The sequence below is a fragment of the Oncorhynchus kisutch genome, linkage group LG27, assembly GCF_002021735.2.
Source record: "Oncorhynchus kisutch isolate 150728-3 linkage group LG27, Okis_V2, whole genome shotgun sequence".
In the NCBI taxonomy this organism is placed as follows: Eukaryota; Metazoa; Chordata; class Actinopteri; order Salmoniformes; family Salmonidae; genus Oncorhynchus; species Oncorhynchus kisutch.
In genome coordinates, this window is record NC_034200.2 from 10,714,475 (window position 1) to 10,727,046 (window position 12,572).

General features: G+C 42.4%; 1 protein-coding gene across 1 annotated transcript in view; it reads right to left on the bottom strand.

Moving 5' to 3' along the window:
• Window positions 1-12,109, bottom strand: part of LOC109871454 (protein-glutamine gamma-glutamyltransferase K) — a 35,590-nt gene extending 23,481 nt beyond the window's left edge. The window contains exons 1-3 of the mRNA XM_020462355.2: window positions 11,953-12,109; window positions 3,873-4,144; window positions 3,305-3,496 (exon numbers count right to left, since the gene is read on the bottom strand). Of these exons, the coding sequence (XP_020317944.1) occupies window positions 3,305-3,496; window positions 3,873-4,131 (451 nt within the window). The 5' untranslated portion in view covers window positions 4,132-4,144; window positions 11,953-12,109. The remainder of the gene's footprint in view (window positions 1-3,304; window positions 3,497-3,872; window positions 4,145-11,952) is intronic.
• Window positions 12,110-12,572: the final 463 nt, after the last annotated feature.

Consider the following 12,572-nt stretch of genomic DNA (forward strand, 5'->3'; position numbering starts at 1 on the left):
TGCTTCCTTTTAGGTGGTTGTAGAATTTAACGGCTCTTTTCTGGATTTTGATCATTAGCGGGTGTCGGCCTACTTCTGCTCTGCATGCATTATTTGGTGTTTTACATTGTACACAGAGGATATTTTTGCAGAATTCTGCATGCAGAGTCTCAACTTGGTGTTTGTCCCATTTTTTTAATTCTTGGTTGGTGAGCAGACCCCAGACCTCACAACTATAAAGGGCAATGGGTTCTACAACTGATTAAAGTGTTTTTTGCCAGATCCAAATTGGTATGTCAAATTTGATGTTCCTTTTGATGGTATAGAATGCCCTTCTTGCCTTGTTGCTCAAATCGCTCACAGCTTTGTGGAAGTCTGTAGCGCTGATGTTTAGGCTGAGGTATGTATAGGTTTTGTATACTTTAGGGCAATGGTGTCTAGATGGAATTTGTATTTGTGGTCCTGGGAACTGGACCTTTTTTGGAACACCATTATTTTTGTGTTACTGAGATTTACTGTCAGGGCCCAGGTCTGACAGAATCTGGGCAGAAGATCTAGGTGCTGCTGTAGGCCCTCCTTGGTTGGGGACTGAAGCACCAGATCATCAGCAAACAGTAGACATTTGACTTCAGATTCTAGAAGGGTGAGGGTGCTGCAGACTGTTCTACTGCCCTTGCCAATTTGTATATATATATATATATATATATATATATATATATACACACACACATATATATGTGTTGAAGAGGGTGGGGCATAAGGTGCATCCCTGTCTCACCTCCCGTGAAAAGAAATGTGTGTGTTTTTTGGCAAGTTCAACAGCGCACTTGTTGTTTGTGTACATGGATTTTATAATGCCGTGTGTGTTTCCCCAACACCACTTTCCATCAATTTGTATAGCAGGTCCTCGTGCCAAATTGAGTCGAAAGCTTTTTTTAAATCAACAAAGCATGAGAAGACTTTGCCTTTGTTTTGTTTGTTTGTCAATTAGAGTGTGCAGGGTGAATACGTGGTCTGTGGTACGGTAATTTGGTTACATAGTTTTCGCTGAGGAAATGTATGAGTCTGACGTTATTTCTGACGTGCTGTTCTTTCTTTTTCCGTAGTGTATTCCTGTATTGTTTTAGTTATTCACCATAGTGAAGGCGTAGGCTCAGGTTTTCTGTGACTCTATGCTTTTGGTTGGATACGTTTCTCAATTTCTTTCGTAGGTTTTTGCATTCTTTGTCAAACCATTTGTTATTGTTGTTACTTTTCTTACGCTGTCTGCTTGACCTTTTTAGATTTGATAGGGAAGCCGAGTGGTCAAATATACTGTTTAGGTTTTCTACTGACAAGGTTACACCTTCACTATTACAGTGAAACATTTTGTCCAGGAAATTGTCTAGAATTTGCTGCTGCCTAGCTGTTTTTTGGTAGATTTCCATACTACTTTCCTTCCATCTAGAGCATTTCTTAATATTATTAAATTATCTTTGGTTTTGATGCCTCATGATTGAGCAAATCTCTGTTCAAGGGAATGCTGTCACCTCCAGGTAGGTATTTGTCCCCCTTTGTGCTGAGGGTGTCAGGTTCTTGTCCAGTTCTGGCATTTAGGTCACCACAGGCTAGTACATGTCCCTAGGCCTGGAAATCTCTAGGATGGAGAAGCTGTCATCGTTAAAGTATGGGGATTATACAGGTAGCACAATAGGTCAATTTCCTTATTAATTCCTATAATTGACACTGTTCATTTGGGCTGGCAGGTAGCCTAGTGGTTAGAGCATTGGGCCAGGTTGCTAGATCAAATCCCTGAGCTGACAAGGTAAAAATCTGTCATTCTGCCTGTGAACAAGGCACAACCCACTGTTCCTAGGCTGTCATTGTAAATAAAAATGTGTTCTTTACTGACTTGCCTGGTTAAGTAAACCCTGTTTTGAATAATTTGATAGAGTGGGTTAGGTCTGCTATATACCAAACTATCATCCCCCCCTGAGTCTCTTCCCTGTTTCACACCTGGTAGTTTGGTGGATGGGACAACCAGCTCTCTTTAACCTAGAGGGAAACCAGTGGTTCCATCTACTTTATACCATGTTTATGGATGACAATGTCTGTATATTCAATTTCTTTGATGAAGTCTGAGTTCCTGCTCTTTAGGCCAAAGGCAGATGACCTCAGACCTTGTATATTCCAGGATGAGATTGTAAAAGCTTTGTGTTCCATCGTGTCTAGTGTTGATTTGGTGTGGTTTAAGTCCGGACCATTACAGTAGGTGTGAGCAGAGCATGTTAGGCATGTGATACATACCTCTGAGGTCGCAGGATGGGGCTTGGGCGGGTGTAATAGTGGGGGTTGGGCCTGTAGCTCTGCTCACGGCCTGGGCATATGTCCTGCTGTCATGTTGAGGTCCTTGCCGCAGAGGCGGGGGGCATGGATTGGGCAGAAGGAGCATAGGTCTGATATGGGGGGGCTATATATGGTGTGGCCAGGGTTTGCTTGGGGTGGTCTTAGCTGGTTGGGGTTTGGCTGGCGATGCAGTGGTCTGGGTGTAGGTCCTCTTGACGTGGGTTCTCTCGGTGCAGGTCCTTTAGGAGGGGGTCTTGCAAGTCTGGGAGGGTGTCTCGCTGGTCTGGGTGGGGTGTCCGTTGCTCTGTTGTTCCTGTGTGAGGTGCTGGGGCTATGGTTGAGGGTGATGTCCTTCAGGGTCCTGGCAAAAGTTGGGATTGCTGCCTTGTAGAGGCGAACCTGTTCGTAAAGGCTGTTCAAGTCCAGTGTGGAGTGGTGGGCCCGGTAGACATTAGGTTTTGAGGCACAGTCGTGCTGGTCTGTTTTGTGGGTTTGGTCTGTGTGTATTGTGTGGACTAGCTCTCTTAGCTATCTGAGCAGCTAACCAATCACTGCAGCTGTACATAGCCCATCTGTAAATAGCCCATCCAATCTACCTATCTCATCCCCATATTGTTTTTTATTGACTTTTCTGCTCTTTTGCACACCAGTATTTCCACTTGCACATCATCATCTGCACATCTATCACTCCAGTGTGTATTTGCTAAATTGTAATTACTTTGCTACTATGGCCTATTTATTGCCTTACATTCACACCATTTGCACACACTGTATATAGACACATTTATTTATTTTCTATTGTGTTATTGACTGTACGCTTGTTTATTCCATGTGTAACTCTGTATTGTTGTTTGTGTCGCACTGCTTTGCTTTATCTTGGCCAGGTCGCAGTTGTTCTCAACTAGCCTACCTGGTTAAATAAGGAATACTAACCTCATACTAAATAAGGAATACTAACCTGTGTTCCCTTTTTTGTGATAGACATCAAAGTCAGACTTACCTGTCCTGAGGTCCAGGTGGAGTTTGTCTGTGTTGGAGTTAAAAGGTCGCGACAGGTCCAGTTCTATCTGGAAGGTCTGGCCACGTCGGATGATGAGTGCGTTGCCATGGTAATGGTCGGTGTGATGCTCCATGCGGTTCGGACCAGTTTTAGAGCTCAGTAGATCCACCGAGTGCACTGACAACATCAACTCTGAGAGAGAGAGAGAGAGAGAGAGAGAGAGAGAGAGAGAGAGAGAGAGAGAGAGAGAGAGAGAGAGAGAGAGAGAGAGAGAGAGAGAGAGAGAGAGAGAGAGAGAGAGAGAGAGAGAGAGAGAGAGAGAGAGAGAGAGAGAGAGAGAGAGAGAGAGAGAGAGAGGAGAGAGAGAGAGAGAGGAGAGAGAGAGAGAGAGAGAGAGAGAGAGAGAGAGAGAGAGAGAGAGAGAGAGAGAGAGAGAGAGAGAGAGAGAGAAATTGAAATTGAAATTGAAAAAGTTAATGCAATGATCATTGCTTATAGGTAGGGCCAGGATTTTTCCCATCTACATGGGCTTACCATTAAGAACTAATTAACTCCACTGAGACTATACCTTCCAGCTGATTGTCTCCAGTGTGGGGCTGAGGGGGCTCAGGAAGCGGGGCCTGTTTCCCCACTTCGTCTGTGACAACTGTATCGTACAAGCTGCTCTGGCGTGGCCAGCAGCAGCATATCTTCTGAACACCCAGGAGAGAGCCCCCCTGCTCCTTAGACTCCGCCTCCTCCTGGTTGGTTGCCTCCACTATGGTCAGGGCATTGCCATGGAAACGGCCCACATCAGAACCGCTCGCCATCAATCGTTCTCCTGGCATTCTGAAAGGGGTGCTACGAAAGATAAAGTTTGAGAGTAAATAGTAAGATTGAGATTGTAAGAAACAGTAAGATTGGTCATGCAGACAGTCAGAGATAAATAATAATGATGTATAATGAGGAGTGCCCAGTTTAAAAAAAAGTAAAATATAGGAGAAAAGCACAATTGACTGAGATAAATCTATGAAATAACAAAAGCATGTCAACAATTCAATGTGAGAGAGGTTAAGTGCACACATATCAGTCGGACAACACAGCGCACAATTGTCTACTGAGAAAGACTGTTAACATTACTACTCCTATTCTTCCTCCTGTGTTTCCCCAATGTAAACCTCTCTTCTGCATGTTCTCTCTGTTTACATTTCTTCTCCACCTCTTTTCCTCCCTCCATTCCTGAAACCAGCTTGTTTTCTTTTTAAACTTTTCCTACAATTACCCCGTTCTTGACTCACTCTTTACAACAGCATGCTGTTCCCAAATTCCCCAAACACCCCAACATTCCTCTTGACTGATAACAGCCATTATAGCCCCCACCCAGCCACAGATGTGTGTGTAATCTCTAGATATGATGGGGACCATTTATCATATTGCCATGACAATGCAAAGTGCTTAATTATTCAGTTAGTCTAGTTCATCTATTTATACCACCATTCATCAAACTGCAAGGTTAAGCGAACCATGAGACTATGAAACTCTGGATCCAGTCTACCACGCTAGAGTCCAGGCTACAAATCTAAACATAATGAGGGTTCTAAGGTCAAATGTGAAAGGTCATGCAATGATTTGCATTGCATCGCTAGCATCCAACATATCCCAGAGAGGTTTTAAATTCACGTCTGTAGCCATGAAGTGCTCACATGAACACCATCATCACAGAAACCCTAGACCCACTCCAATTTGCATACCGCCCAAACAGATCCACAGATGACGGAGTCTCTATTACACTCAACACTGCCCTTTCCCACTTGGACAAAAGGAACACCTACGTGAGGATGCTGGTCATTGACTACAGCTCAGCGTTCAACACCATAGTGCCCACAAAGCTCATCACTAAGCTAAGGACCATTGACCCAAACACCTGCACCTGGATCCTGGACTGCCTGATGGGCTGCCCCCAGGTGGTAAGGGTAGGCAACAACACATCTGCCACACAGATGATCCTAAACACAGGGGCCCCTCAGGGGTGCTTGCTTAGTCCACACCTGTAATCCCTGTTTACCTATGACTGCATTGCCATGCACGACTCCAACACCATCAATACGTTTTCTGATGACATAACGGTGGTAGGCCTGATCACCGCCTACAATGAGACAGCCTATAGGCTAGAGTAGGTCAGAGACGATGCAGTGTGGTGCTAGAACAACAACCTCTCCCTCAGCATGGTCAAGACAAAGGAGATGATTGTGGACTACAGAAAAAGGAGGACCGAGCTTGCCCCCATTCTCATTGATGGGGCTGTAGTGGAGCTGGTTGAGAGCTTCTCAACAAACTATCATGATCCAAACACACCAAGACAGTCGTGAAGATGGCACGGCAACGAAGGCTTCTTAATCTACCCCCAAGACATAAGACCACTGAAGAGCTAATCAAATGGCTACCCGGACTATTTGCATTGACCCCCACTTTTTTGACACGGCTGCTACTCGCTGTTTTTTATCTATGCATAGTCACTTTACCCCTACATACAGTGGGGCAAAAAAGTATTTAGTCAGCCACCAATTGTGCAAGTTCTCCCACTTAAAAAGACGAGAGGCCTGTAATTTTCATCATTAGGTACACTTCAACTATAACAGAATGAGAAAAGAAAAGAAAATCTAGAAAATCACAATGTAGGATTTTTTATGAATTTATTTGCAAATTATGGTGGAAAATAAGTATTTGGTCACCTACAAACAAGCAAGATTTCTGGCTCTCACAGACCTGTAACTTCTTCTTTAAGAGGCTCCTCTGTCCTCCACTCGTTACCTGTATTAATGGCTGTATTAATTTTTCTCATTTTGTCTGTCATAGTTGAAGTGCACCTATGATGGAAATTACAGGCCTCTCTCATCTTTTTAACTGGGAGAACTTGCACAATTGGTGGTTGACTAAATACTTTTTTGCCCCACTGTACATGTACAGTACCAGTCAAAAATCTGAACACACCTACTGATTTTTCTTAATTTTTTACTATTTTCTACATTGTAGAATGATAGTGAAGACATGACAACTATGAAATAACACCCATTGAATCTTGTAGTAACCAAAAAAGTGTTAAACAACTCAAAACATATTTTATATTTGAGATTCTTCAAAGTAGCCACCCTTTGACTTGATGACAGCTTTGCACACTCTTGGCATTCTCTCTACTAACCTGTACCCCCACACATCAACTCGTTACTGGTACCCCCTGTATATAGTCTCGTTATTGTTATTTTATTGTTGCTCTTTTATTTTCTACTTTAGTATATTTAGTAAATATTTTATTACCTCTTAATTTTCTTAACTGCATTCTTTGCTAAGGGCTTGTAAGTAAGCATTTCACGGCAAGGTCTACTCCTGTTGTATTCGGCACATGAAACAAATAGCATTTGATTTGCTGATTTTATTGACATATTTACCACCAAGCCGTTCAATCTCATGCCTTCTAGGAATTCCTTCTGAGAAGATGTATGTCGAGGCCAGGGTTGGACAATTCAATAATTCAAAAAGGGCATTTATTTTCAATGACTTCTCAATAAACTGAAAAGTAAAATCTATTTATTTCAAAAGTTCTACCATTTCTGAATGTTAAGTTCAAATCACTTCCTGAATATTCTGCCTTCAATTCGAATTGAGGCCAAGTCTGGTAGAGGCTAGTTAAAAGGTGTCACAACCCTTTTGATAATAACAACTGGTAGGATAGTTCTGTGACAGCTCAGAGGGAGGAAAGAGAACAGCTGGGTGAAGAAGAGGGGCGTTTTGTACATGGTGGGTTTGGCAACTTTATCAACTAAAGCACTGTGTGCGTGTGTGTGCGCGTGTGTGTGCACGTGTGTGTGTGTGTGTGCGTGTGTGTGTGCGCACGCACGTGTGTGTGTGTGTGTGTGTGTGTGTGTGTGCGTGCGTGTGCATGTGTGTGTGTGCGTGTGCGTGTGTGTGTGTGTGTGCGTGTGTGTGATTTAGAAACTTGTCAGTCCATATGCTGGTCCAATGATGATAAACCTGTGTCCTTCTCCCTGTTTCTCTCCTGCCAAGTAACTTTGTTTTGGCAGCTAGCACCATGCAAGCACCGTTAGAATGCACATGGGCCACTGAGATAAGAGCCTTTAATTCAATGCAGTTTCCCAACAACAACACCCACACTTTAAATGCTATGGGTTGAAGGCTGCTTTATCAACACACATATAAAAAGTCACCCAAATTGATGCCAGATGTAGAAAACACCCACTATCAGCATTTGTTTGCAAATTAAATGGCATACAACATGCAACCTATAGTACGATATATCGAACAAATTTGTTTCATTCGAATTCATGTTTTTGCGCGATATTCCAAATGCCTGTATCACAAGAATCAATGTTTTGTTATTTTTCGTTTTTATGAGTGTATATGTCCACTTGTTCTCATTGTATTTTTGGTCTCGTCTCCTTCGCTCCTCTGTGCTGTGTGCACCTTTCCATTTACACCAGAGATCTGTCTCCGTCCAACAGATTTGAACAAGAGTGAAACCTCTCAACTTGCCTCTTTCTATGTGGTTTACATACATACCAAGCCCTTTCCTCTCAACAAAGTTGAAAGATCACACCTTCCTCTCTGACAAGCGGTTTGAACTCATCAAACAGAATTGGCTATATGGACACCAAAACACATTGAGACATTATTTTACTGTAATAGTGGAGAAGTAAACTTTTCAATCAATACCCTTTTTATGTCTCAACTACTCAAAATGCGCACAGAGCAGACACTAGCAAAACAAGAGTATCAATGAACATCGATTCTGGAAAATGAATGCTCAGTTTGTCGTGCGCGACATTGGGGTACCACGTATCACTAGCAGTATTTCAGCCAAAGACGGTTATACTAGCTGTCTAGTCTTTTTGAAATTGTGTTTTATAAATGTGCAATAAGCATAAAACACAATTATATAAGGAATTGGCAAATCGTTCTCATTCTGAGAAATAGGGTTGGCCACTTGATTTCAAGAAGTTGACAGGCTAACATGTTTTCAAACAGTTGGAGGCAGACTGAAGGGTGTGCTCATTGCAATTCCACTGTTCAGCCTTGTTAGCTAGCAAATAGTTCCAGTTGGCTAAACTTCAAATATAAAGATTATCTTGGCTAATCCCTAGCACATGGGCTTGAGATATTGTTGAGACCTTCATTTTCTATAGCCCAATGCCTGCTCCAAGAAGTTTGTCATTATTAGTGAATGTGCATTATGCATGGTTCTAGTTAAATTTGTAACAAAAAAGGGAATTTTCATAGACAGACTTGAAAGCCAGATCAGTGATTGTTGCACAAAAAAGCAGGTTAAACTATTTTGATAAACTCATTAAATTAGCAGTGTGTCAGAGTCGTGTGTATAGGTGGCAGGGAAGTCAGGCGCAGGAGAATCAAACTTAATGGAATGGAGTTGTTTAATCATGGTAAACAAAACATAACTCCAAAACTAATGAATCATAATAAAACTAAATGGAGTACGAGGACCCGTCGCGCACCAATACAAACAACACAAAAACTGAACAACAAACAATCTCCGACAAAGACATGAGGGGAAACAGAGGGTTAAATTCACAACAGGTAATGAACGGGATTGAAACCAGGTGTGTAGGAAGACAAGACAAAACCAATGGAAAATAAAAAATGGATCAATGATGGCTAGAAGACCGGTGACGTCGAGCATCGAGCGCCGAGCACCGCCCGAACAAGGAGAGGCTTGTTGTGTGTGAGGTGTGTGCCTCTTTGGGTCTCCGAGACCAGGATTGAGAAGCACTGCCTTTGAACAAAATACACTGAAATGGCAAATCGTGAAATGTGTAATAATAACTTGAATAATGAATTATGTGGAGGCCAGGTCATCTGATGCAGTACTCTCCTTCTTGGTCAAATAGCCCTTACACAGCCTGGAGGTGTGTTGGGTCAATGTCCTGTTGGAAAACGAATGATAGTGCCACTAAGCGCAAACCAGATGGGCTGGCGTATAGCTGCAGAATGGTGTGAATCAGTCAAATGTATTTATAAAGCCCTTTTTACATCAGCCGATGTCACAAAGTGCTATACAGAAACCCAGCCTAAAACACCAAACAGCAAGCAATGCAGATGTCGAAGCATGGTGGCTAGGAAAAACTCCCTAGAAAGGCAGGAACCTGGGAAGAAACATAGAGAGGAACCAGCCTCTGAGGGGTGGCCAGTCCTCTTCTTGCTGTACCAGGTGGAGATTATAACAGTACATGGCCAAGATGTTCAAACGTTCATAGATGACCAGCAGGGTCAAATAATAATAATCACAGTGGGTGTAGAGGGTGCAACAGGTCAGCACCTCAGGAGTAAATGTCAGTTGGCTTTTCATAGCTGAGCATTCAGAGTTAGAGACAGCAGGTGCGGTAGAGAGAGAGTGAGAGAGTCGAAAACAGCAGGTCCGGGACAAGGTAGCACGTCCGATGAACAGGTCAGGGTTCCATAGCCGCAGGCAGGACAGTTGAAACTGAATCAGCCCTTCAGTGTCACCAGTAAAGCGCCATCACACCATCAGCGCCACAACACCATCAGACCAAAGGACAGATTTCCACCGTCTAATGTTCATTGCTCATGTTTCTTGGCCCAAACAAGTATCTTCCTCTTATTGGCGTCCTTTAGAAGTGCTTTCAGCAATTTGACCATGAAGGCCTGATTTACGCAGTCTCCTCTGAACAGTTGATGTTGAGATGTGTCTGTTACTTGAACTCTGTGAAGAATTAAAAAATTTCTGAGGTGTAGTTAACTCTAATGAGCTAATCCTCTGCAGCAGAGGTAAGTCTGGGTCTTCCTTTCCTGTGGCGGTCCTCATGAGAGCCAGTTTCACCATAACGCTTGATGGTTTTTGCGACTGCACTTGAAAAACTTTTAAAGTACTTGAAATGTCCTGAATTGGGCCTCCCGGGTGGCGCAGTGGTTCTGGACGCTGTAGCACCAGCTGTGCCACCAGAGACTCTGGGTTCGCACCCAGGCTCTGTCATAACCGGCCGCGACCGGGAGGTCCGTAGGGCGACGCACAATTGGCCTAGCGTCGTCCGGGTTTGGCCCGTAGGGATATCCTTGTCTCATCTCGCACCAGCGACTCCTGTGGCGGGCCGGGCACAGGGCGCGCTAACCAAGGTTGCCAGGTGCACGGTGTTTCCTCCGACACATTGGTGCGGCTGGCTTCCGGGTTGGATGCGCGCTGTGTTAAGAAGCAGTGCGGCTTGGTTGGGTTGTGTATCGGAGGACGCATGACTATCAACCTTCGTCTCTCCCGAGCCCGTACGGGAGTTGTAGCGATGAGACAAGATAGTAGCTACTAAAACAATTGGATGCCACGAAAAAGGGGTAAAAATAAAATTACAATTAAAAAAAGAAATGTCCTGGATTGATTGACCTTCATGTCTTAATGAAAAAGGGGTCAAATTTAAAATAACATTTTAAAAAGAAATGTCCTGGATTGACTGACCTTCATGTAATGAGACATGTTTCTTATTGCTTTTCGTGCCATATTATGGACTTTGTCTTTTACCAAATAGGGCTATCTTCTGTACACAACTCCTACCTTGTCACAACACAGCTGATTGCCTCAAACGCATTATGAAGGAAAGCAATTCCACAAATGAACTTTTAACAAGGCACACCTGTTAATTGAAATGCATTCCAGGGACTACCTCATGAAGCTGGTTGAGAGAAAGCCAAGACTGTGCAAAGCTGTCACCAAGGCAAAGGGTGGCTACTTTGAAGAATCTCAAAATATTAAATAATATTTTGATTTGTTTAACACTTTTGTGGTTACTACATGATTCCATATGTGTTATTTCATATTTTTGATGTCTTCACTACTATCCTACAATGTAGAAAATAGTAAAAATTTAAAAAACCCTTGAATGAGTAGGTGTCTCCAAACTTTTGACTGGTACTGAATATATATGTATATATATATATATATATATATATATATGTATATATATATATATATATATATATATATATATATATATATATATATATATATATATATATATGTATATATATATATATATATATATATATATATATATATATATATAAAAATGCCTCATATTTCCATTGGTTGTCGACGCACAACATTATGTGATGGAACAGGAAAACCTTTCCATTTTTTTATTAGCATGGTATCTAAAATATTTCTCACTTTATGAGCAGAGCCTGGTACCACTGGAACCAATAACACCCATCACCCTGTGTGCGCGTGTGTGTGTGTGTGTGTGTGAGAGAGAGAGAGAGAGAGAGGGAGAGAGAGAGAGCAATTCAGTGTTCAGTAATTCAATGGCCAAATGAAACGTAATATTTCTCAGTCAGCTGAGCTAATAACTGTCTGCCATTTAAAAGTGCCTTTTATTTTGATTTCTCCATTGGCAACATAAGCACTTTCCTCTGCCTGCCTTTCATGCCAAGTTAATAAGCTACATGTGGTGGATGCAGGCTTCTAGTTGCAAGCTTTCAGCCTATAGGCTACTCACTTTCAAATCAAATCAAAGTTTATTTTTTCCCTTCATACCTCATCAAAACACATCCCAACTGCGAAATTTGTGAAAGTTCTTTACTTGAGTAGCCTACCACAGTGTAACTAATTGTCAAGAGTGAAATGAACAATTGCTTACGTTGTGTTGAGTGATGGCTTCTTTTATACACTTTTTAAAGCTTCTAATATATATATCCTTGTTCGTGTAGTATCAGCTTTAAAAGTTTCAGCTCGTGCCAGTTCTTCTGTCTCTAACAGACGCTTCTTGGATAAGGTCTAGCCTATGCTCCTCTGGAGGAACGCAAAGGGGAAGTGACTTGACACACCCCCTGCCTCAGACAGTTCCAACCTACGACCCCCTCACCATTATGGTATCAAATAAACCATAGCCCTCTATCGGGGACATCCTGTGTGGAGCGTCAAGGCACTGCAGCAGACAGCACACACGGCAAACCCACAGGTTACTTAATACAATAACAGGCGCGTTAGTTTATAATGCAGAAAGGCAGTGGAAACCAAGCAGGCACATTTTTTGGTGGCAACCCTTTTGATGGCAGAGGGAAAAATGTTCATTTTAAAGTTGATTTGAGACATTTTTCCATGTGGCAGAGAGAAAAATGTAGATTTTAAAGTTGATTTTAGACATTTTGCCATGTGGCAGAGAGAAAAATGTACATTTTAAAGTTGATTTTAGACATTTTGCCATGTGGCAGAGAGAAAAATGTACATTTTAAAGTTGATTTTAGACATTTTGCCATG